General features: G+C 42.3%; 1 protein-coding gene and 1 long non-coding RNA gene across 4 annotated transcripts in view; both read left to right on the forward strand.

The window, feature by feature from the left end:
• The first annotated feature begins 2,401 nt into the window (after window positions 1-2,401).
• Window positions 2,402-7,456, forward strand: LOC112822781 (uncharacterized). Its single transcript, XR_003207780.2, has 3 exons — window positions 2,402-2,704; window positions 4,279-4,481; window positions 6,163-7,456. It is a non-coding gene; the product is annotated as an uncharacterized lncRNA (long non-coding RNA).
• Window positions 7,457-14,964: 7,508 nt separating this feature from the next.
• GNG2 (G protein subunit gamma 2) overlaps window positions 14,965-26,709 on the forward strand; it is a 122,945-nt gene continuing 111,200 nt past the window's right edge. The window contains exon 1 of one of the 3 annotated variants that reach the window (XM_025870049.2): window positions 14,965-15,202. Coding sequence is in view for 1 of the 3 variants with exons in the window: in XM_073895219.1 (XP_073751320.1) it covers window positions 15,434-15,549 (116 nt within the window). In the remaining 2 variants the exon portion in view is untranslated. Of the gene's footprint in view, window positions 15,203-15,277; window positions 15,550-26,709 lie in introns of those variants that run through there. The other 2 variants (XM_073895221.1, XM_073895219.1) reach the window with 2 other exon arrangements.

Here is a 26,709-nt window from a genome sequence, read left to right on the forward strand (position 1 = left end):
TCTTCTTCTTTTTTTTCTTAAGATTGATTTATTTGACAGAGGGAGAGAGAGAGAGCATGCAGGAGTGGGGTGGGGCAGAGGGAGAGAATCTCAAGCAGACTCCCCATTGAGCAAGGAGCCAGAAGCAGGGCTCGATCTCACGACCCTGAGATCATGACCTGAGCTGAAATCAAGCGTCAAATGCCCAACTGACTGAGCCACCCAGTCACCCCTGACATGGTCCCCTTCTCAAAGGATCAGAGTTAGGAGGAAGCGGAGCAGGAGAAGGTTCCCTTTGTCACTTTTCTCTTTTGTCTTCAGTGGTAATGAGGCCGCTGGCAACACTTGTTTCTCACAGCTGGTTGGTTGCAGGGGAGGGGAAAGAGTAGTCTTATAAAGAGTCAGTGTGGTCAGATGGAAGCCCCAAAATCTCTATGGAAGGGAACTCAGTCCCAAAAAGTCCCTTAAGCATTGGTGGTTCCTTCCCAAGAGAATCCACAGCAACTCCAGCTGACCTTCCCCCCACCCCCAGTGGAGGCATCACTCGCATCCCTCTTTGCTCCTTGCCAAAACTTTTGCTGAAACAATTGAAAGGTCTTACGGGGCTTATTGTTAAGAGAATTTCACCTGTTATGCCTATAGATGCAACAGTAACATCTTGACAAGAAAAAGATTTGCTCATATGCTCAGGTTCAAAATAAATATTCTAAAAGACACCTAATTTATCCTGGATTCTTCAAAAAAAATTTTTTTTTAAATTTTCTCTTGGCTTTCTTTAGAATCTATTGGCTAAATTAGGGTATCACATGGAGCCAATCACTTTTTAAAATTTTGTAATTTTAAATCATAAATAAACATTTGTGTATCTTTAAGTTATAATTAGAATTTAAAGAAATATGGCCCAGCATTCTCAAAGTATGCTCTGAAGAATTAGAGATATTCTGTGACGACATCACTCCATGGTCAGATTCATTTGGGAAACAGCATATTATCTAGAGCCCCTTCCTGAAGAATCACCGTAGACACTGGAATATCAAAATCACTGAGAAGCTGTACAGTAAATAAACCCACTTAACATTCTTTAACCTAAGATTTCGCAAAATTATTTGAGCTCTGAATTTCCTGCCCCAACTTTTTACCTTGTGCAACACTTATTGACGCAGTTTGGAACATGCCGGCTTTTGCGATGAGGCAGGGTTGAATGCCAGAAAGAATATTAAGAAGTGCAGTTACTGGGCCTGGCTTTGTCTGCTTTGTACCCTGGAGTACCCCAGGCACAGAAATTTATCTCCTGGTGTCACTTCTCTAGCATCTATAAAACATGGGAGGCTTTAGCTCATTGCAGCTCCAACCTTCCCCAAGATAGGCATTCAAAACAATTACCTTGTGATTCAACTGCCAAAAATTAATAGTAAAGCACCAATAGCTCTCTCTATATGTGTTTTTCAGCAAACCTATGGAAATTCTGCCCGATTAGGTTTTGAAAACCTTTATATGAAACATGAGTCAAAGGTAGAAAGATTTTTCTGGAAAAGAAACAACAGATTAATTTTAAACCATTTGGTTCTAAGATATGATGAGAAGTCAAAGAGGTGAGTTATCCACAAATTTAGTTTTTGTATACATAGAGTAATACAAAATATATCACATAGATTTTCATGCCAGTGTTTATTATAGGTATTACTAAACACAATTAACACCCAGGCTATGAAAATCATAGAAATCTGAATTAGTATTTGGCATATGGTTTTATCAGGATGTTACAAAGACTTTAAAAAAAAAAGAAAAATAACTGAATTTTATGTCTCCAAAGTTATTGAAGAGAAACCAAAATTCATTGTCAAGCAAATATTAAATTGAAGCATTTGGAATCTTAATTCTAAAATTATAAAACTCATTCTAAACAATGTTCAAGAGACTTGTTCTTTGTTTTATTTTGTTTTCAATTCAAATTGATTCCTCCACTCTAGTTAAATAGTTCAGATTTCCTCTCTGTGGGACTCAGGCTGATTACTGAGGGGTTCCTGCCACCTGAGAGTGGCATCTGTCTTCCTGTCACCATGCCAACTCCACTACAAAGGAGGGATTTCCCCTTCTTTTTCAGTCTTCCCTCCAGTGAGGGAGAGACACACTCCTACCTCAGGAAGAGCACCATTTCGAATTACAACTGGTTCCTTTCCTCTGCCTTTGTGTGAGAAAAAGGCTTGCGATGAAACTCTTTGTCTTTTTAAATATGATTTTTGTTTTCTTACTACTCTTACTGACGTCTTTGTGTGGTGCAGTGGCGGGGATCCCACTGCATTTACATGGCAACCAGGAAATCAGTCATTCAGAGTTGTCATAGTAACCAGAGGGGGGGAAGGGAGAAGTCCATTTTATCACAGTAGGCTGTGTCCCTTCCAGGAAGCCTACAGAATTTTTAGCAAGAGGTCATTCTGAATACAACAACAACAATAACAACAAAGGCTGCCTGTTGGTATCAGGACAACCGCGCACCAGCATCACAAAGCTCTCTGTAGACAAGGGTGCCAGGGAGCGTGTGGCCAACATTACAAGGAGATAAAGGGCGTTGCCTTCTCCCCTCAGAGCACTGGGTGCTGACTTGGTCTCTTAGCCAGTCCCTACAGGGAAGTCCATCAGCACAAGCTCAGCACGGAATTGCCCAGTTCTTTCTAAAATCTCAGGTCTGCACAGGAAAGGCAGGTAACTGATGTTGTGTAAGCAGGTGAGTGTCTTGTGGGGGTTTGGGGCACAGCTCTGCTTTTATGGTAGAAGAGCCCTGAACGGCAGAAATGGGGCAAAGGGTGCTGTCCCAAGAAGAACGGAAGTGTCTGTTGAGTCTTGTTTCCTGTCACATCTGCTTCTGGGGCTGATGGTAGTCATATTTCAAATTTTTTAAAAAAGAAATCATGTGAGGTTAACCAGTGAGATTATCTTTTACAGACTTAATAATTAGAATCCTCAGCTGCTAGACAGATGGTGTTTTATGACAGATGACAGGCACCCTGGGCCCCGGGAACAGACTTGGCTCCTGGATTTAGTTAGTGTGACCTTTGGGGAGCCAGAACTGACCCATAACTGATCACATTTATAACTAAACCCGAGAACACACTACTTGATTTTTTAAAAAATTTTTCTAATGGCAATACCCTAACAGGCAGGGAAATGGGAAAGTTCCTCTGTAAGGGGAGATCTTCTGTTTTGTAAAGTGAGAAAAAAAACCTCTCATCTTCCTTTTTAACAGCAGCATGTTACTCTTTTCCTCTTTTGAAAATGAAATGAACCAACTCTTGATTTCTGCCCCTCCTTCCTCCAAACTGCCCTCCTCTGCTCCCTGTTTTCATCTCAGTAAGTGGCTCCAGCATTTATCATTCACTTTGGAGTCTTCCTTACTCTTACTTCTCTCACATTCCATTTAGCAGCAGATTCTTACAGGTCTGGCTTCAAAACATATTCTGAATTCAGTCTCTTCTCTCCACCTTTATTACCTATCACACCCACTCTGTCATCTTTCTGAGTTCTAAAGGAGCGTCCTGACTGGTCTCCCTGTTCCCACCCTGGTCTCACAAGGCAAGGCAAGTTAGGTCATGTCATGCCCCTGTTGAGACCCCTCCCAACACACCCCAGGGCTGCGCACAGCACTCAGAATGCAACCATGACCTGATGTGGCCCCTGCCTACCCCTCCATCCTCATACCCTCACAATTTCTCACTTGTGCATTGTAACTCTCTTACGAGGACCTTGCTGTTCTTGAACACATCAAAGATTCCCTCATCTCAAAGTCTTTGCACCTGCTGGACTGCTCTTCCCCACCTGTTAGGAGGCCTGCTTCCCTCACTTCCTTCACGTCTCTAAATGTCCTTACCTACAGGAAGCCTTTTGTATCAGCCTGAGTCTTGGTTGGAAATGAAAGTCACACAAGTTTTAGGAGAATGAAAGGACTTGCTCGCTGTGTGCCGAAATAAGGAAGCCAACAGTGAGACCAGAGGCCATAGCTAGTCTTGAGGGGGCAAAGGGAAGAAATAGTATTGTAGGAACACAAGAGAGCTGAAGACCCTTGGGGCTGCCCAGAACAGAATGCTGAGGAATAAGCCACTGATCTCACTGTCTGTGCATTGGCCAAACACAGCTGGAAACCAGAGTCCAAGGGAGTCCGGGTGATACAGTATTGGGTGCTGTAGAGGTTATCTGTGGTTGTGCAGCAGATTGCTCCAAAATACAGTGGCTTGAAACAGTAAGCCCTCATTATCTCCTTCTGTGGGTCAGGAATTTGGAAGCAGCTTATTTTCCTGTTTCCAGCCCCAGGTCTCACATGAGACTGCATTCAGGATGTCAGTTATTTGAAGACTTGTGTGGGATGAAGGATCCATTTCCAAGATGGCTCACTTACGTGGCTGGTGAATCGTTGCTGGTTGTCAGCCGGAGACCGAAGATCCTCTGCACGTGGGCCTCTCCACAGGGCTGCCTGAGAATGCTCACAACGTGGTGCCTGGCTTCCCCCAGTGAATGACCCAAGAGGCCAAGGTGGAAGCTACGATGCCCTTTCTGACCTAGCTCGAACATCACATCCAGTCACTCCAGCCCCATACTAGCAGTCCGGAGTCAAGTTGAGAGGAGACCACACAAGGGTGTGCACCAGGAGCCAGTAATAACTGGAACATCTAGGAGATACCACAGCACAGAACACAACAAAGAAGGGTGGAGAATGAATGGAAAAGGATGGGGAAAGGTAGAAATCAGGGAATGGCGAGCAACCGTCTTACTTAAAACACCATATGCCAGGGCTCCTGGGTGGCTCAGTCTGTTAGGCATCTGACTCTTGGTTTCGGCTCAGGTCGTGATCTCAGGGTCATGAGATGGAGCCCTGGGTTGGGCTCTACGCTCCATGTGGAGTCTGCTTGGGATCCTCTCCCTCTCCCTCCTCCCTCTGTCCCTCCCCTTGCTCATGCTTGCTCTCTCTCTCTCTAAAATAAATAAAATCTTAAAAAAAAACCTGTATGCAATCCTGCCACTCTGTTCCCTTTTACTTGGTTTTTATTTTTCTTCACAGGACTTGATGCTGCCTGACATATATTTACTTGGTAACTACAGTGGATCCTTGAACAACATAGGAATTAGGGGCACTGATGCCCCACACAATTAAAAATCCACGCATGACTTTTGACTCCCCCCAAAAACTTTACTACTAGCCTACTGTTGACTGGCAGCCTTACCATAACATAGATAGTCGATTAACACACATTTTGTATATGTATTATATACTGCATTCTTACAATAAAGTGAGCTACAGAAAAAAATGTTAAGAAAATTGTAAGGAAGAGGAAGTATATTCGTAGTACTGTATGGAGAAAAAAAACCCACGTGGAAGTGGACAGGTGCAGTTTAACCCGTGCTGTTCGAGGGTCACCTGTGTTTTAGTTTTGATTCCCCCACTATCCTATAAACTTCATGAGATGAGATGGAGTCTATTTTGTTTCTTCTAGGCACCTAGCAAGCTTCCAATAAATACTTGTGTATTTAAATGTATAATTTGTATACAATTTTAGATAAAAAGTAAATGTTTTTCAATGAGCAATTCCAGTAACATCCGCACCCTTTTTAAACTAAAAGCTTATCCAGGGCGCCTGGGTGGCTCAGTTGGTTGGACGACTGCCTTCGGCTCAGGTCATGATCCTGGAGTCCCGGGATCGAGCCCCACATCAGGCTCCCTGCTCGGCGGAGAGTCTGCTTCTCCTTCTGACCCTCCTCCCTCTCATGCTCTCTGTCTCTCATTCTCTCTCTCACAAATAAAATCTTAAAAAAAAAAACAAACAAAAAAACCCGTAAAAGCTTATCCACCCCACCCCACCCACCACCAAGGAGTACCTTACACTACTCAGTGAATTAGAATTTGCCTCTGGGAGCTTTGCAAACGGCACAGTTGCCTCTTAGTCCCGACTCCCTCTTCTGTTAGGTGTTCCTTTGAGGTGTAGTTGTCAGTGTTTTCCCTTCATTTTAAAACCAAGTTTTCACATTTCTCCCTCTTAAAAGTAAATTAAATTGTTTTCTGTTTATCTGGCTCTCAGGTGAGTTCTGTTTTCAGAGGTCTCGTTTCAAAAGTGGTTTTCGTGAGAAAAAGAAACACTTCCCTCCTAATCTTCCCCTTTTATTTCCCCTCCTCTGCTTCTTCCTGAAATCTGCCAGGAGCACCTGTGGAAATTTCTCGTCCTCTGTGGCACTTCTGAGTTGAAAGAGTTTGCTGACCTCTGGTTACCGACAGTCAGAAGAGAACAGAGAGCAAGCAGAAAACATTTCTCCTGGACGCCCAGGGCCACTGTGGAGCCCATGTCTGTGCTGTTTTATCCCAACTGACTGACTGTAAGAAGAAGGCAGGCCTCCAATCTACGGTGAGTGGAAGGAGGTTTCTGCTCCAGCAGCCCTAGAGGGTGCGTTATAAATGAACACCTTTCTAGATACGAATCGGGAGAAACGAATCTGTTAGCCATGAAGCAGGAGTGGAGGACACACACTGGTGTGAAGAGAACACGGTGAGCAGACATGACTTAGTACCACCTGCGTACCCGTGCACCACATGAAATCTACACAGAAGTCTTCGTGATAATTCCTTTTGGTAATGAGGCCTATCTACTCAGAATCCACACTAGAACCAACAGTTTTATCTCTTATTAATATTAAACCTCCTCATATATATGCATTATGAATAGGAATAGTTGAGTTTCTGTTATTCTTGTAATGTTCATTCACTTCACAAAGATTTAGAATTTACTGTGGACCAAGCACCATCAAGGCATGGGCTACTCGAGATAAGCACAGAGTTATCTTCCTAGAAATTTAGGGGTAGAAATGTGTTTTGATTTTCCCATCCCATGATTGTCAGAAATGGTGGGTCTTTGAAGAATTTCCTTAGGCTATTATTCCAGAATAAAATGGGAGTCTGTTTCACTAACAATTAAGCAAATCTATTCATTCTGAACACTTTCACTTCTTCCTTGAAATCGTGTTTCTCTCTAGTGACGTGCCCTCGGTTATGAGCATATACAACTTTTTGTCTCTCTTGACTATATTATTTGAAGTTGTTGCTGCCACTTTTTTCAGATATAAAACCACTGGCACATGTAATCCTTAGGTAAGAATACAGGTCATGTAGTTTTCTGCTCTTAAATGTCAGAGTGCCAAGTGTGTTTACTGGGTATTGGTGGGGTTTTTTTTAGTCATATTTATGCTACTACTTTTTAGTTCCTATAAATCCACCTACTTTCTAGATGTAAAATTTGAGGTTGGGGAGTTAGGATAAATGTACATAAATATTTTAGTAGCAAACAAATGACTTGGCTGTGGTCTGGGTGAATTCGAATATTTTGAGCTGGGAAGGATGCAATGACAATAACTGGTCTTGAGCAAGTAACCCATTCTTTTCATTTGAAAACAAAGCCATAAAGGACAATGTACAAAAAATGACAAACTTGCTTACCAACAAGATACTACAGGACTGTGTTAATCTTTTTTAATTACAAATAAATCCATAAATGCTTGGCTTATAATATTCCTCCTTAAATTAATTTGTGTCCCTTACTTGGCACACCTTTGCCTTTATTCATACATGCAACAAATATTTATTGCATACCTACTATGTGATGTGCATTAAGCATCGTGGAAGGTACTAGATATATCACCGAATAAGACATTACCTGTGTATTCCAGAATTCCACATAGAGTAGAGGATAGAGAAAGAGAAACACACCATGACAATCAAGTGTGATAACTATAACCAGGAGAAGCAAGAGGTGATTTGTGGAGGAGGCGGTGCTACACCTAATCCCAGTCATTTTCTTTTCTTTTCTTTCTTTCTTTTTTTTTTTAAAGATTTATTTATTTATTACCTGAGAGAGAGAGTGAGCGACTGCGGTGGGGGGTGTGGTGTGGGAGGGGCAGAGGGAGAAGGAGAATCCCAAGTAGGCTCCCTGATGAGCGCAGAGCCCAATGTGGGTTCGATCTCATGACCCTGAGATCATGACCGGAGCCCAAATCAAGAGTTGGATGCTTAACTGATTGAACCACCCAGGCACTCCTAACCCAGCCATTTTCTTTGAGAAAACTTCACATGTGAAAACAGTAATTTCCCAAGGAATTGTATTGTTTATTTTTATCAAGTCAATAATTTGAGATTTCCGCATTTACTATACACCACCCAATTCTTCTCTGTTGAAATTTCCTTGAGTGATACTTAAAGAATGTTGAATAATTTCTTACTACTATAGCTGATATCATTTTTGTAAACATTACATAGGAAGTTACAGCAAATGTTTTGCATTACTGAAGACGCACCTTCCAGTGTACAGATTTGCAAGTAATCAATTGATAAAACTTTATTGGAGCTTTCTACATATGGTGGGACTTGATAGTCATCTGAGCAAATAATGGATTTTCATACTAGTTTAACATTAGTCAGTTGGTAATGTCAGGGTCTGTCCCTTTTTGACATCAGTGTCACATTTCCCACCTTGCCATGTCTTCTCATTTTCCGATTTCTAGGGACATTTTGGGTTATATTGTAAGTAGCCACCGTGGTTTGTTTGCTCATTCTCTTAGAATTTTGTAAAATGTATGTTCTTGTGTTTTCACAGTGGTCGGTAGCACTCCTAAATGTCTCCCTAATTGTTTAGGTTGTTTAGATTCAGTCAAAGTCTAATTGTTTAGATTCAGTTAAAGTCAACAAATGTGTCCTGAGTACACACGACATGCCAAATGCTAAGGCAAGGTGCTGAGCACGCAGAGAGGCGCAGCCCTTAGGCCTCAGGCTGCATAGTAGACAGGAGCGGATTCTGTAGGAAAGACAGACTCACCACCCAACACCTCACACCACAGAGCCTTCCTCAGTGCCTGTGCTTCTGTTTCTGAAATTCCATCATAGGAAAATTCAAAGTGAGAACCTAGGAGAAAAACAGAGCTGGTGGGGGGGACCAAGGTCGTAAGTAAACCTATGAATACTCTTAACAGTAGGGAAATCAACAAAGGAAAGGAAACACCCTTGAGGCCTCCCAACGTCTTCTTTTGTTCTCCAGCCTTTTGTTAACCTATTTACAATCGAAATAGATCACCCTCTCTGGCTGACATATTTGGCCCAGGAAAATCACGTCTTGCCTTTCTGCCTTGCCCGCAAAATGATTGGAGTTCTTACTGTATCGCTTTTCTTTCTTTTTTTTTTTTTTTTTTAAAGATTTTATTTATTTATTTGACACAGAGAAAGAGCGAGGGAGGGAACGCAAGCAGGGGGAGCGGAAGAGGGAAAAGGAGGCTTCCCGCGGAGCGGGGAGCCCGATGCGGGGCTCGATCCCAGGATCCCGGGATCACGCCCGGAGCCGAAGGCAGACGCCTAACGACTGAGCCACCCAGGCGCCCCTCGCTTTGCTTTCAAGACACTTCAGAATGGTTTACTTGTGTGATGTTAATCTCACCGATTCACATCCTTTAATCCCGGTATTCCTTCCAATGGTGGTTTTTCCAAGGCTTTGCTGCGCACCGCGTTCTTTAACCTCTGTCATGCTTCGTTGCCGACTCCCTCTTCTGGATCCTGTTCCTCACTTCCTGTTGCCCCTGGTTTTCTGTGTGGATCTTCAGAGACTTTTTAGAGGGAACAAGTTGTATTTTGCAGAACTGCTGTTTCTGTTTTTATGGTAACAATGCTTTTGGTTTAAACTCTTTCAACAACCCGGTCGATGGTCCAGCTCCCGCTTCTGCCACTGGAGGGTCTGGAACATTGTCTTCTTTTGGGGAGACCAGAACTACAGACACGTGGCAGGCAGTGTCCACTCAGGGAGTTTCTAGCCTTCTTCAGCCTGGCCAGGCTCCCCTTGTTTGGCTCCACATCCGGGCCTCTCTGACTTACTTCCAGCTTGGGCTCTGCCTCCCTCCTCATCTCCGCCCGCTTCCTTCCTGCGTCCCTCCATACTTAGTGTCTTTTCCAGCTTCATAGTCAGCCTCCTCCACTCCCAGCTTCCAGCATCCCTCAGCCTCTGAACCCACCCCCTCCCTTCCCATCAACACTTGGGCTTGTTTTCTCATGAGGTGTTGGGAAAGCAAATTTCTAGAACTCCTTCATCAGTGACAACCTCCCCAGGGCTTTAGGCATGTAACACACACACATATATATTTGGGTTGATAACCCAAATTGGCTTAGTTTTGGTGACATTTCAGGTAATATCAGAGAAGTATGGGTCGGGGGGAGGGGGTGTGTTTCATGTTATTCCATTTAATCCCCTCATTAGCCCTGCCTGAGCTAAAGGGAAAGCGGAACTCATGCCTTTAACATTTTGTCCCCTAGAGGAAGCCTTGGTCATTCCTCTGCAGATCCCTTATCCTACTAGCTTTTCTCTTTGACCATGAAAGAGGGACTGCCATTTTTCATTAGTGAGAGGCAGCCACTCTCTCTCTTGAGAAAAAGCTACTCTCTGCCTCCCTTACCCTACGACTCTCTTTAAACCAGACATGATTCAGTCTTCTTGACTCCTAACAGCTGGGGGTAGGCTCAGACGTCTGGACGGAGGCAGTGACCCTGTGCCACATAGATCTGAGTGGGACAAGATTTATTAATATGTGAATTCACCTTCTTCCCATTTCACTCTCCTCCCTTCGTGACAGCCACATGTGCACTCCAGGAGTGGCTTTCCTGGTTTATGGCTCCTGTCTGGTACAACAGAACGAGGAAGGACAGACATCAAAACTGAGACATGGACAGAAAAGGAGAGAGCGCTTAGCCAGAGAAGGCAAGTCAGTCAAAATAGTAAAGAACTAGTAGGCACGGCGAGGGCGGAGGAGAGAGAGGAACAATATTGTCAAGAGATTGGAGAAGAGTTTGGGGATCTGGCATATGAGAGCCTCTGGGACAGCTGCGAGGTGGCAAAAACTGGAGCATGCAGGAGGGAATGTGAAAAGTGTTTCTGGCTTATAAATTAGTCTCTTTAAAGTTCATCCAGAAATGCAAGTAAAGAACAGCTTTCTTTCCTTTTTTTTGATTTCTTTTTAAAATCTGTTTTTTTAAACTCCCTTTTATTGCCAGATTGTGCTTCTTTATAAGCAATTCTGTGCGGACATAGAACAAGGATTCACCTCTATAACAAAAATTTTGAATGTGGTGCTCCGGTACCACGATTTTCTGCAACTTGCAAAAAAAAAAAAAAAAATGAGGGATTATTGTTTCTTATCCCATGACCAACCTCTCGTATCAGACCTTTCCCTTTTCTTCCCCAGCTCAGGACCCACAGGAATACAAAGGCAGGTTTGAAATTTCTGCCAACGATGCCTTTTTATTATACAAACATCTGTCCACCACCTGCTCTGTGACAAGCAAAGATGAATGGAACATGGCCCTAATTTTAAGGGGCTCAAATAGCCACAGGTGAGGTGGACATATAACAACTCATCAAAGCCAGGCAGTTCGTGCTGACACAGAGGGAGACTCGAGGCACCGTGAATTCTCCCAGCAGGAAACGCCCGGTGCTGCGTGTGTGCTTAGAGTAAGCTTCTGAGTGAAGCGGAGTCTGAAGGGATGAGGAGGGGTTGCCAGCGGACCAAATGGAGGGAGGAATAAGGGCGTTTCTGGCAAAAGGAAGAGCATATGCCAAGATGCAGAGGAGAAAAGACCACGGTCCCATGAGAAGCATGCCATGGAGGTGGGCTTGCAGCAGGTTGGGTAATAAGGTGAAGAGTGTAGTCGGGTGACATTCTGCAAGGCCTTGTGTGCCAGGTGAAGGAATTAAGACTTGTGTCCTGTGGGTAATGGGGAGGGGAGATACTGACAAAGTACAGTAGGACAGTGACGGTATCAACTGCTTGTTTTAGCACTGCACTTCTAGCGGGCATAGCTTAGAGACTGGAGGTAGAAGGACAAAGTAAGGAGTCTTGCAGTCATAGGGGAGAGCGAAGCATTTATGTAATAAGACCATGGCAAGGAAATGGGAGGGATTTGGTCAAGGGGATAGTTTGGTGGTGGGAACGAAAGGATGTGGAACTTTCAATTGGACACTGGGTAACAGAGACAAATGGTTTTGATGGTCTTCCTATATTCCTTCTGTGGGCAACTGGTTTGTATTCCTCATTACATGAAATGGAGACTATGGAAAGGAGAACATGCTTTAGTTGAGGCAATATATAAAATTTGGGGAATGTTAACTTCAAGGGACATTCAGCTAGAGTGTGCAGTAATACAGGAGAGATATCAGGCCAAAACAATGGCCTCTTTATGACCATCAACCTCTTCTACATGGTGGATGTAAGAAATACAAGGTATCAATGCCTACATTTAGGGCCACTGATGAAAGGTGGAGTATTTTACAGGTTTTTGTGTTATGCGTTGATGAAATGCATCAAGGATAGGCTCATATTTAGTTACGAATGGCACGTACTACTAATGGTGAGATGTAATTACATCTCCTAAGAAATGAACACTTTGTAGACTTAGTGTGTACTTACCATGCTTGTGTTAAGAGATCTGTACTGGATTAATTTTCTCTCTTGGCCAAGCTACACCCCCATATTTTTCTTTCTTCTCCAGAAAAAGAGGCTATTAGGACCAGTTGAAAGCAGTGAGATTAATGACAGAAAGAGAAAAATCTTAAAATCTAGTTTTCAGCTGTGAATGGAGGTTGTGTGGAAGTTCACAGCAATGGCCAGGTGAACCTACTAAGAGTTTTCTAAGGGCCAGACGTAGGAGAGCTAATTAGAAGGCAACAGGCCAAATTCCTGGCAGATTTCATTGTCTGAAAGAGATTTTCCTACATAGATGTAAAGGTAAGTACCAACCACTCTCTACCGGTTGAGAGAGTATGTGAGAAAGAGAGAGAGAGAAAGGGAGAGAGGATTAAAAAAAAAATGAGGGAACTGTTTGAATCCAGAGTTAACGCCAAAATCCACTAGTCTAAAATTAATCAGAGATTTGTTTCCATAATCTTTCCAGTCACCAGTAATTGTGCTTCTCATTTTTTTTAGGCCTTGTATCACATATACTGTATTTAAATTTTTCTTTAAAAGCTCCTGGTAACCTTTGACATGAAGATTTGTGATTTGGAGTTAATTCATGTCTCATTTTCATTGGGTTGCTGGACACAGTGGGCATCTGTGTCCATTCTTTCCCCCTACTACAATTCTGTTTGCTGGTGGTTCAAAAGTAGTTCTTTATTTTTAATCTTAAAAAAATCTATTTTGGGGGCGTCTGGGTGGCTCAGTTGGTTAAGCGACTGCCTTCGGCTCAGGTCACGATCCTGGAGTCCTGGGATCGAGTCCCGCATCGGGCTCCCTGCTCAGCAGGGAATCTGCTTCTCCCTCTGACCCTCTTCCCTCTCATGCTTTCTATCTCTCATTCTCTCTCTTTCTCAAATAAATAAATAAAATCTTTAAAAAAAATCTATTTTGTAATTTTCTAATGTTAGTTGACATCGGGGTCCTTTTTGATCAAAGATTTCTAGAAAGAAAAGCAAACTCTGTTCATGGAACGTCCATTCAAAACACAGGGTATACTAGGACTGTCTCAGAATATTTCATAGAAATTAAATCCTGTACCTTCCAAGTTAATGTGCTGTGGTCTCAAGGTGGGTTAGGAGTACCTGCTGGAGGGTTAAGGCAAGACTGGATTTAAAAAGGTGGAGTTGGGCTAGGGAGAATTAACTTTCCATGCACTGAAGCCTAGAGAGAGGTTTCTTAACAGCGCTGCCTGGACCTGGAAGGATTTTCCCCCCGCCCCCAGGCCACGTTTAATCTGTAGCTTCCCCAAAGCACCTTGTATTAATATTGAGGGGAGAGTGACTTACAAGCTGAATAAATTGTCACCAAGTGCATGGGGGTTTAGTGGTGAATATACTAACTGCGGGGAATCCAGAAACCAAGGACAGGTCCTGGTGTGACTGCTGACTATCAAAGTCACTTGCTGTCTCTGAGCTTCCACATCCGCTAATACGTACTGAACACTTCTTAAATCCCAGGTACTATTAGCATTTTGTGTACATCTCATTTAATCCTCACATTCTGCTGTGGCATGGGACTATCATCCTCTCCATTTTGCAGATGAGGAAGTCAAGGACCACAGAAGTTTACCCAAGTGCATGTGGTCAGTAATGACAGCTTGGATTCCAATCCTGGTAGACAGACTCCCTTACCCATAACATTACAATGTGTCCTAAGGTGAGGGCAAAGGACTAGAGGATCGTGAGGGTCCCTAGAGCCCTACCAGTGTGAGTGTGTGGGGGGGGGAGTGGGGGGCAGGGGCAGAGATCTATTCCTAGGCTGGGAATACACACCATTCCTTCACAGCCCCGGAGAAACTTTTGGGAATATGTCTTCACTGCTAGGCTACAGGTAGCAGTGGAGGACTTTGTTTGGCTCCCGTGCCCTACAAGGATACTTAAATCAGGGCCATTCCTTCCTGAGCATGTGGGTTAAGTAAGATCTCAGTGGTAGTGGGACCTTGGAGAAATGAAGCGGCTGGAATGTTGGCCACAGAGCGAAATGGTGCAGCTAGAAGCTGCAAGCTGCAGGCTCCCAGCTAGCTGCCTTGTTAGGGACTACAGTCAATCAGGAGCAGCCATTGAAGCTGGTGCTGGATTTCAGGACCCGAACCTGGCCAGGGGCTGTGGACCCCCCAAAACCACCAGCAGCAGCACCATCAACAACAACTGGCCAGTGCAGGCTAAGAAGCAGCCTGCGTGTGGGGAAGGGGGGCCGGAGAGGCAGTCGCTGGAAGCTGTCGTGGAGGTGAGGGCATGAGAAGGGGAAGGAAGGAACAGAGGCACCAGAGGGACATGGAACAAAGGGGGAGAGGGATTCTGGGCACACTACATGCGAGCAGCGCAGGAGGAGGCGAAAGCCCGAGCTTCAACGAGAGGGAAAGAAGAAAGCGGCTAAGAGCTACCAAGAAGAGGAGGAAGTGGGAGATGCGCTGCTTCCTGTAGAAAGCACGATGATTGAAGACAAAGCTGGGTGGGGACCAGTCCCTGGGCTGCAGGCGCCGCTGCTACACACGCACAGCGCACAGCGGCGGCGCTCCGTGGCAGCTCCTACTACGGCTAGGCTGGGCTGGGCTGCGCTGGGCTGGGCTGGGCTGGGCTGGGCTGGGCGGCGCGGCGCTGCGCGGGGCTGGGCGGGCTGCGCTGGGCGGGCTGCGCCGGGGCTCGCCTGCACACTTCGGCTCCCACACAGGACACCAGCCACTCTCCGACCCGCCGCGGGCGCCAAGGTAAAGGGGACGCTTCTCAGCTTGCTCCTTTTTCAGTGAGAAAATGACCACCACCTGCGGTTTTCAGGGCAGATTGCTAAGGGAAGAGAGGGACTTTGCTTCAGGATTGGGGGAAAGGATTAGGATGCGTTCTTTTAGAAGGGCTTTGGAGAATGACCAAATTTGTGGCACATTTGCCTTAAAATATCTTTAGCGCCTAGCTTTGATCATTCGTCAGGAAAGCATTGCTACATGCAAGGAACCGTTTGCAACCTCTTGGAAGAAAAGCAGGCATCAGTTGAAATCAACTGGGGCTCTGAAGCTGTGGGCTCATCATTTGATCGTTGCAGTCCCCTCATTTTAAGGGTGTAAGTGGCGGAAAATGTTGGTTGCATTGTCTTTCTTACATATTTCACTGAGGTGTCTTCTGTTTTGCAGTATAATGACTGTGACTGAGCTTTTTTTTTTTCTTGTTTCTTTCTTTCTTTCTTTTTTTTTTTTTTTGGTTAAATCCTTTCGTACTCAGAATTTGCCAACAAAGACTGCAATTGCGTATGTGAGGGGCAGTATTTACCGTTTTAAAAAAGGTATCTTCCTCCCTCTGCTCTGTGCCGCTGCTTTTAGGATAGCCTCAGAAATAGCTACCATTTGCCGGTGGGTCTCCTCCTGAAGTTGCATCCTTTCTCAAAGGAGCGTGGCGGGTTTAACTTGTCCAGAATCAGATATGTATGGATTTGATGTTTATATGGATTTTATTCATCTGTAGGTCAAGGTGCATATTAACCTCAGTGAGGGACAAAATGTGAAAGTGGAGCTGGGTTATTTCCTTAACCTGTGTACCCCGTAACCAGAGCCAGATAGTAAAATCAGAATGCAATTTTTGTTCTTTGATTATCTTGAGCAATGGATCCTGTTAATGAGAGTCCATAACCATGACTTGTTCTAATTTATGAATGATATGTAAAAGTCCAATAAATAGGTCCAACAGACTGAAAATGACATTGTGAGATTTCTTTGGCAGGATATGTAGGAGAAAGAGTTTAAGACCCTAGTGAAGCATGATTTAAGAAACTGAGCTTTGTCTCCAACGGAAAGTGTGGGTGAGCAATAAATGGTCATTGATAAAAGGTTTTCTCTTGAATTTTTAGAATGAGAGGAGATAAATTTTCAAAGGAAAGAAAGAATTGCTTATAGTGGAGTAAAAATAGTAAAAAGGTCATATTTAGACCCTCATATTATTAAAATATAGGTTTTTAAACACTATGCCATTGAGAATGTATATGCTTCCTCCTTTATCACCATTCTCAGTTATGAAGAGCTGTAAGGTCTGTTTTTTTAATGCCATCTTTCTGAAATTGATTTGGCGTCTCAAAATTTGTGGTGTAGCGGCACATTTTCAGAGATAAGAATCTTTAGGTACTAAAGAAAAAAATGTCTACTTTTCTGAGGTTACTTATTAAATTAAACTTGTTCTGTGTCTAAGGGGCAAAATATTGCTGGTGTTGAAACCATGGAGTTTCCCTGTGGACTCATTGAATTTAATCAAACCTGTAGGCAAGATAAGTCATTCCATGTATTTCACAGTTGCACTTCCCATTTCCCTCCTAAAGTAAAAAATATGTAAAGATAATCTTCCACAGAGGAGATGGAGGGTAGACCTTGGCTCTAGAATGCTCCTAATTGAAGTTCCATGATCAAGCTGTGGGTCATTAAATGAAGTGGAAAGTTGGGAATCTGGGCTGTATGAAGATGGGGCTCACCCTTGGTACTTACTCACCTACAGGCTGTGGATTCACTAGATCCTGCCAACACCCTGCTTTGTTTGGGGATGTGTAGACAATCTGCGTTATTCTTCCCTGTGTGTTTCACAAAAGAGTAAGAAAATGAAACCTTGGCCCTTAGGCGCAGGAGAGTCAAGAGGGCCCCCTGTTCTCTTTCACAAAACAGCTGAGAGCTGCCTATTTTCTGCAGCACACAAAACATTTCCTTAATTGTTCAATTCCATCTTGAAGCACAACATTAGTGAGTAACAGCTGATCAGTAACTGTGATGGTAGAAGGTTTAGGAAAAAGATAAAAAAGCTCCAGTGCTATAAAATGAGACTCTTTCCACTTGTTCTGGCCATATGGAATATTGAAAGACCTAATACTTTTGCCCAGAGTATTCAGGGGCTTTTGAGGGAGTCGACCTAAGCTGAAATTTTAATCGTATGTTTTTTTTCTGCCATATGGCCAATGGCTGAGTGGAAACATGACTCCATTATTTCGTGGCCAGCCCTGGGCCTCATATGGTGGGCACATAGTGAATGTATTTGGTTGACTGACTTGTTTAGCCCACTTCAGAAGGCAGGTCTAACTTTTAAGTATAAAAGCTGTATCGTCAAAGCAGAGAGCCAGTTCAAAAAGACAACTGTGGGTAGAATAAAAGAACATCATGGAGTGAAAAGAACACGGGCTTCCAGAGTCAGGCAGATCTGCCTTTGAATCCTACCTCTGGTTTTTACTATTTGCCCCTGTATGTTAACGTATAAACCTTAGTTTCTTCGTTGTAAAGAGGAGTTAATAGTACATAATCAAGGTTTGTTTTTTTTGTTTTTTGTTGTTGTTGTTGTGTTTTGGTTTTGCTTTAGTGTATGACCATGTTGAGTGCCTGGTACGTAGTAGGTACTCAGATGTCAGTTTTCCTTCCCTGGTGGCATAAGGAAAAGTTAGCATATTCTCCACCTTTGCCACTACCTCCAAGGTTCCAGGAGACTTTTTTCTTTAATTGGAGTAAAATATGTATAACATAAAATTTCCCATTTTAACTATTTTTAAATAAACCTTCTGTGGCATGAAGTATATTGACATTGTTGTATAACCATTACTACTTATCCATCTGCAGATCTTTTTCATTTTCTCAAACTGAAACCATTCCCACAAAACAATAACTCCCCATTTGCTCCTCCTGACAACCCCTAACAACCCCCATTCTACTTTCTGTCTCTGAATGTGACTACTCTAGGTACCTCATACACGTGGAATCCTACAGTATCTGTCTTTTGGGGCCTGGCTTCATTCATTTACCATAATGTCTTCAGAGTTCATCCATGTTGTAGCAGGTGTCAGGATTTCCTTCTTTTTTTAGGCTGGATAATATTCCATTGTGTGTATATACCACAATTTATTCATTCATCTGTTGGACACTGGGGTTGCTTGCACGTTTTAGTTATTATAAATAATGCTGCTATGATCATGGGTGTACAATTAATCTGTTTGCGTCCCTGCCTTCACTCTTTTTGGGTACCCAGAATTGAATTGCTGGATCAAATTGTAATTCTATTTAATTTTTTGCGGAATGACCATACTGTTTTCCACAGTAGCTGTACCAGTTTACAATCCCATAGCAGTGCACTGGAGTTCTAGTTTCTCCTCATCCTCACCAACACTTGTTATTTCTCAGGGATTTTTGTTTGTCTGCTCTTGATAGGAGCCATATTAATGGGTATGAATTGGTATTTCTTTGTATTTGCCATTTGCATTTCCCTAAGCATTAGTGATGTTGAACATCTTTTCATGGGTCTATCGGCCATTTGTATATCTTCTTTAGAGAAATGTTTGCTCAAATCCTTTGCTCATTTTTTAATTGGATTGTTTTCAGGGAGACATTTTTAAATGGTGAGATCTCTTAACATAATGTGTCCTAAAGATCCTGATTATAATATTTGTATTTAATCTCCTGCATATACCGGTATTATCCCTGCCCAAGTAAAATACTTCTTTCAGAAGTAACTTTTAAAATCAAAAGGAGAAAGTAAGAAAATCTGCATAGCTCCTGATAATTGGTGATACCAAGAACCTGATAGTGAAATCCAAACTCTTATTGTAGACAGTCACACTAGTGACCCTGCTGGTCACATGTGGACCAGGCTACTACAAAGGAGGCACTAGGGGACTGTTGTTCCCACATCTTTCTAGTTTCCTCTCATTAGCTGGATGAGAAAGAATGCCCAATAGTTGGCAGGGTCAGAAAAAGGGACGAGCATCTAAAATACTAAATTATTTTCCAGCTCTTTATAATGGACAGGATTAACCTATGGAGAAGGGGCTATAGTAGTCAAACAACAATAGACTTCTGAGAGAGGTTTCTACTAACGAAATGTGATTCTAATCTAAATTTCACTTTTGAAAATAGAGAATACTTCTGGGTTTCATTTCCTACTACACATTTCACCCCTGAGCCTGAAACTGGTGAGGCAGTGTGTGGACAAGGCTGAGGGGAGTTGGGCAGCAAGATGAAGGAGGACTCTGTTAAGAGCAACAGTATCTGAGACTTATGGTGTGGGTGTGGAGGTTGACCTTGAATGATTTGAAGAGCTCCTGAATGATCGTACGTGAAATTCTTGTAATGCACTATTTGTGTGTGTTGGTTGGTTGAATAATGAACCCCACTTTGTTTAATTTGCAGATGTTTATTCTGCAATTACTGGGAGGCTCCATGACTGGCTTTACTAGATCCAGGGTGGAGAAGGGAATTACAGAGCTGTGTTAAGACCTAGTCCCTGGCCTGTGACCTCATAAAGTGGTACAACTGAAAATGACCTGGAGATGAGCTTGGCATGTATCAAACTCTCCATGATGGATAATGAAAGAGGCCCAGAATTTAAGTTACCTTTCTAGAGTTGCACAGATGACTAATACCTTACCCCTCAATTCAATCTCCATTTCACCTCCCTCCATATTAGGGCAAATGGGCAGAGAAAGTCTTTACACTTTTGTCACTTTTGAAATTGTAAGACTAAATTATTTTCTTTAAAAAGAAGACCGTAATGTTTAAATTTAATATCCTATGTAAGTATGCAGTTTCTGTGTTCAAATTTGTTTAAATGTAAAGATGCCACAGTGGAATTTGAGATTCAGATTTCCAGGTAAGAGCATTAGAGATATATATGTGTTCCCCAAAATTCTTATGTTAAAGAAAATAAGTTGTATTTAATGGGAGTCATTGTTCAGACAGTCTCTAGAAGACTTCATTAAATATTAAAAAGAGGGAGCTCAATCTTAAACTCTAGTGATAACATGTTTCTTAGAAATGGTACCACGGTATGCCAAGGTTTGAGATAAGACAGGATCAGCTCTTTTATCTCTTGGCAAATATATGTAAACAGTCAAGCTCTTACTGGAGAGGCTCGGGAAAACCAGTCCCTTGACCCCTTCCTCCCCGTTCCTTTGGCCTTTCCTTGTCTCCCTGCCAGCCTGGTTGTCAGGGTCAGACCTTCCCACAATCCTCTCCTCAGACACCTGGCACTCAGAGCTAATAAAGAGGGTCTGGAGCTGGGTTCTACTCCACATTCATGGCAACATCAGCAGGGCCATTGCTATTCTTTGAAAACCATTTTCTTTCTTTCTTTCTTTTTTTTAATTTCATATTTTACTATCCCCTATGCATTTTCAATAAATCCATTAAACCCAAGTCCTACCTGTATTTATTACAGGTGACCTCACTTCTGTTTATCTGAGAAGGCATTTATTACAGGCTTCCTCAACCTCATTACTTACCACCTCAAAATTTCTCTCTGTCTCCATTCATTCTCTTCCCTTGTCTTCCTAGGTCAAATTAACACAGCCTTTTGTTCAAGCCAGGAGTAAACTCTCTACTTGGACTCTCCATTCCATTTCCTTTTACTTTGTAGGGGACTATGTTCTGACAATAATTCTGTCTCTTTCCTATGTATTAGGTTTCTTCTCTTTATTGGTCCTTTCCTCTTTGCCTGCAGATATGATTAGTTCACACACATAAATTTAAAATTGAACCTGCTGCCAACAAAGCTTCCCCTTGACTTTTATAACCTCTACTAACCTATTCTCCTTCTACCTGTAGGGGAAGAAAAATAGTTTTCCCACTACCCTTCTAAGTTCTCATCTGGGAACACTGTAACAAAAGGCAGATTAATAAAAGAAAACCAAACAGGTTTATTAACATATATACCTCATGTATACATGGGACATACCCAGGGAAAAGAGAGTAACTCTCAGTGGTGGCTTAGAATTCATGCTGAAATACCAACTGCAGCTAAAGACAGAGAAAGAGGAGTGGAGGAGGCCAGTTATGGGGAGGTGACCAGGAAAAGCATGGTAAATAAGAATAAGATTTTTTATACAGACTTGAGGTCATGCCTGTCTTCTGACTAAGAGTCTAGTGATTTAGTCATCTGTCCCTTTCAGGTAGGAGAGGGAGGCGCCCTTATAACTGGAGATTTCCTTTATAAATGTAAATTTCCCTTACACAAGTGGTAACTTCCAGTCTTTTCAGAATTTCTCCTGTGTCTGCTGTTTCCCAAAATAACCTGCTCAAAATAATCCTTATGTCAAGGAGGCATATTTTGGGGTGGCACATTCTGCCACCCTTCATAGTTTCCTGGAGGCTCCCAACTTCCCCACTGACTCCCAAGTTCTGCTCCCTAAATATGTTTGTACTCAAGATTTGAATTTTCTGCCCCTTAATTTCTCCCTCTCTCTTTATCAAATCCTTTTCTATGATTTCAGTCATTGTCACCATGCAGGTCAGTTCCAAATCTGATCCTTCATCCTGACCACTCATCTACTGTCTAAACTTGTACATCAAGTACCCTGCAAACATTCAGCCCCCTGAAAATGAAACTCACATGTCCAAATCTGTGCTACCATTGCCTTTCCCCACTCAAAACCAGCTCCTACCTGATTCCCCGACTATTAACGACACCCCATTCTCTCAGTTATGAAAACTCAATTTTGGTTTTTCTCAACAAACAGTCCCAAGTGGTAGCCAATCCCATAGCTTTTTGCACTGTCATTGGGAATACATCTTGACACTATCTACTCTTTTCCATGTTAATAGCTGGTGTCTTAGTTCAGGCCCTCCTAACCTCCAGCTGGGCTGGTTTGTTTGTGTTCTTGCCTCTCCCTAGAATAACTTTTCTACTTCCGCTTCCACACTTCACCCCACAGTCCACAGTCTTACTTCTCTGAATAGCCAAATTCCATTTGTTCTGTAAATGCTCCCTCTTCCATGAAGCCTTCCTTGGTTTCTTCTCTGCCCTCCCCAGTAAGAAACAATCTTTACCTCCCCTGGAATCTTTTGTTCTTTCTTCACAGCAGTTAGCACACTGTAACGTGTATAATGACAATCTGCATTTTTTCCCCTTCGGCCAGCTATTTGAGGACAGTGGCCACACCCAGTTCCATCTTTGTCTTCCTTATAGCACACAAATACAGTTCTATGGGTTTTTTTCTGTTTGTTTATTTGTTTTTAATTTCAGCTTTGTTGTATAATTGACAAATAAAATGGTAAGATATTTAAAATGTACAATGTGACAATTTGATACACGTATACATTGTGAAAGGATCCCCTCTATTGAGTACATTAACACATCCCTCACTTCACATATCTGTTATTTTGTGTGTGTGTGTGTGTGTGAACATTTAAGTTCACAAATGCACTTTGTTTATAATTCATTTATTTAATGAACTTACTTTCGTCACTTATTTTTTGGTGCAGATTAGGCTAGATACTCTAGGAGCTCTCTAGGAGCTCATAAACTACAGGGGAAACAGGCAAATGCTGACATAATTACAATCCACTTGGTCAGCATGTCCACAAGTCTTAACCGCATGTCTGAATGTGCCACGTGTCCTTCAAGAGGCCAGGGAGACTTGGATGAATAAAACAGGCCAGTTCTTTGTTTTCTTGGAACTCACATTCTAGTGTTGCGAGAGATCCAGAAAACACATAAACAAATGGCTTTTAGATCTGGCTGCACATTCAATATTACTGAGGGGTACTTTGAAAAAAATACCCAGGTTCCAACCTCAGCCCAGGCTGATTAGATCATAGCTAAGTTTGGACCCCATCAACAGAAGCACATTATATTAAAAGAAAATATCGGGTAGTGAGAAGTGCTGAGATGGATGAAAATAGAAACAGGTTGAATGATGGGGATCGTGTATAGGATGGTGGTGGTGATGGGAATGTGTAGTCCCTGAAGACCTCTCTGAGGAAGTGACGTTTGAATTGAGACGCGGTGAGGAGAATGCCATGTGAGGCTCTGGGGAGAGAGGGTTCCCAAGCAGGTGCAGGTGCCTTCCTGACATAAGGATGGAGTGAAGTTCCAGAGGAAATGTGTCCTTTTCACCTATGTGTGTAATAATCTATGAAATAGGTCTTTCCTCTCCAGAAAGCAGCTTTTCTATTAAACTAGGCAGACTCCAAATGCAGCACACTTGGCTGCTCGGCTGAGTACTTGGTCTGGGTTAAATTTTATTTAGATCAAATTGATTACACAGTCAGGAAGACTGCTTTGTTTAATTATATTTTTCTACACTGCAATCAGCACTACAGGGCTTGTCTGAATTAAATGCCAATGTTATTGTTTAAAATAACCTTAGGAATTTGATATTATCTCTTAGATGAACAAAGTAGAGAAAGCAATGATTTCTGCCCTTAATTCTGTTTGGAGAAGCCAAGGAAAACCTCACAGAGTCATTCAAACCACACAGAGTCAAGCACTCGCTCATGGTTGAATGAGCGAAGATCAACACCTTTCAGCAATGAAGTTGAGAACTAGCATTTGCTGGGCATGCTGTTTGTGCTGCTGTGTGTTGAATACTTTATGTACATTACTGTTTGCCATGAGTTTTAAAAAATCACCCTGTGAGATGAGAAGAGTGTTTTTCAGTTAGGACACTTTTGGCCACTGGTAAAGGAACACCCTACCAAAATGGCTTCAACAGTGGAATTTGCCTCAAGTCATCCTGAAGGAAAGGTAACTCCAGAGTTATTCGCCACTGGGCACTGTTCTTAGCAACCTGCGTTCTTTCCTTCCCCCTGTTCTGACATCCTCAGCAGGTTGGTGCACTCTCAGAGGCTGCTCCCTTCCCCATGCTGAGATGGCTGCTTTCAGACTAGCTGCCGGATTTCAGTATCTAGAGGCACAGCGAAGGGACTCATTTCTCTTCATGTACCTCTTATTAGTGTGACAGAAAAGCTGTCTCCAGCTGAATTCCCCCCCCACAGTTCACATGCCTTATCTGTAGAGACGAGGCAGATGGAACTGCTGTGATTGGCTCAGGTGAGAGTTTCCTCCTGAGGCCGTGGAGCAGCCCTGCCTCTCTGAAGAGCACAGTCACCAGAGAAAATGTCTGGTTCTGTTAGCAAAGAAGGAGTTAATGATTATCAGGTAGCCAGCCAGTGGAGTCCGACACCATTATTATTCCCAGTTTATAAGTGAAGATGTCAAGGCTCAAAAAGGTTAAAAAACATTAAGATCACACAACTTCGAGTTGAACAATGTTTCCATGCATTTCCCTTTGAAAAACACACACAATACAAACAAAGAGCTTGTTTTTGTTAATGGTGGTGACCTAGGTAGACTGGAGAAAGAATCCTGAAAGAAAATACAAAATGGCTAATGCGAGACTTAGTAAAGAATAACCTTCTAAACCTATAATCCCAGAAGAAAACACATCAGGTCCTATAAAGCAATAAGAATGTCATTTAATTTAGACAACATTTAATTTAGTCTTGCATTATCTCCATTGTAAAAACAAACAAACATACATACATATATATATATATATATATATATATATATATATAAATTGAGTTTGCCTGACTGATCAGTTAAGTCAATTTAATGTAAATAAAATCCACTCTGGGCCAAGACAGGAGCTAGAAAGGCCAAGGGCTCTGTGTATGGTGTCTGTCAGACTCAAATGAAAGCTTGTTTTCTCTAGAGAGGTGTGTATTTTGTTGATTACAGCACCTGTGAGAGAAGAATGACTAATCTCTGGAATTGCTGATTATGAGTTATTTCGAAAATTGGTTTTCACTTTCCAACTCTGGAGGCAACTTGCACTTCCATTACTGTTGCCTTTTCTTCATGGTTCCTACTTTCCATGGTGGTGGTGGTGTATTTCAGAGGCTCTATATGTGAGGCAGCCCTAGTGGAAAGGGGAAATTTCAAAGTGGAATTGCTAATATTACAGTGTTTTGACCGCTTGTCTTGAGGTGTGCTTTCTTTGCATCCTCATCAGAGCAGACTAAGGATTAATAGTAGGAGTACCTTTTCTGTAATAAATGATGGAGTGCTTCCTACTCATATTTACATTTTTAAACAGGAAAGTGAAGTTAATTTCTAGGCTTTGCCAACAGAGCTCTGCTTAAGAAGAGTACTTATCTGATCTGTACAGAAATGAGAAAAATTGTGAAAAAATTTTAACAGGAAAAAAAAGATCTGTCATTTTAGAGTCTTTTTGGAGAACTGAGCTGATCCTTTGCCATTTTTTAAAAATCTCATAAATGATAGTTGTGTTTAGGGAACATTGCTGTGGATGGACATTAATTTCACTAAGAGAAAGAAAAAAAACCTTGCTATTGAACAGCCTGTAGATTTTCTTTTAATTAAAATAATACAAAAGTTAAGTAAGAAAAGGTGAAAATTTCTAGGTTAAAAAATTGTTTTTTACTATAAGGCTTAATCCTCAAATACTGTAGTGTAAAAAACAATTTTCTAAGGCTTAATACACAGGCAAGTATAGTAGTTAAAGAACACCAGTTTGGAATCAGAATCTCTTGAGCAAGTTACTTTCTATGCCCCAGTTTCATCATCTATGAAATGGAAATAATAATGACAATACCTACCTCACAGAATTGTCAGGAGAAAATTATATAATGTATTAAAATGTTTATTTAGCATAGTGCGTGACATATAGTAACTATTTAGAGGTATCACTATTCAATTATTGTTGCCACAAACCTGTAGTAGAGCATCTTTTATTCTATCCATGGGATTCTTACCAAATTCTGGCAGAAGTGATTGTTACGGCCCAACATTAGTCACAGGTACAAAGAACTTGGAGGAAGGAATCACCCAAGGAGGACTATTTCTCTGGGGTGGCCAGATGTCACTGTTTTGACTTAAACACTATTTGTCCAGTAATTTATGCGCTCAGTCATAAATATTTCCAGTTTTCCTTCTGAACTCATGATAGGCTTACTTTACACTTCTCTGTCCACTTTAGGTAAGTGTAGCCACATCTCTTGTATTGGCCAGTGAAATGAGAGTAGAAGTGCTTTTTACCACTTCCGGGAAGAAGCTTCTTAAGAACCAGGATGTGAGTGCAGTCCTTGGCAATTGGCAGTGGCAAAAGCACAGAAATGGGGGCTGCGCTCTTGAGCCTGGGTCTTGGAGTAAAGACGGGATGGGCCTATCCACTGACCTGCGATGGACATGGGGTGGGAGTGGGAAGTAAGTTTTGCTGTCCTACACCAAGGTTTTGGGGTTGTTCGTTACCGCACAGTATAACCTAGCCTATCCTGACCGATTCATGCTGGTTACCCCTTCAAACTCTAGAGGAAAAGTATATTATTGGTAATAGTACATAAAATATGTAGCTATTGGGAGACAGTAATTTCTAATGACTATTTTGTGTGTGTGTGTGTGTGTGTGTGTGTGTTATATGTTGTGTTATATGTAAACATCAGGAGATAGAGTTTTAAGTTAAATAGATTTA

The sequence above is a fragment of the Callorhinus ursinus genome, unplaced genomic scaffold (assembly GCF_003265705.2).
Source record: "Callorhinus ursinus isolate GAN/ISIS: 27379988/994484 unplaced genomic scaffold, GSC_fseal_2.0 scaffold8, whole genome shotgun sequence".
NCBI lineage: Eukaryota > Metazoa > Chordata > Mammalia > Carnivora > Otariidae > Callorhinus > Callorhinus ursinus.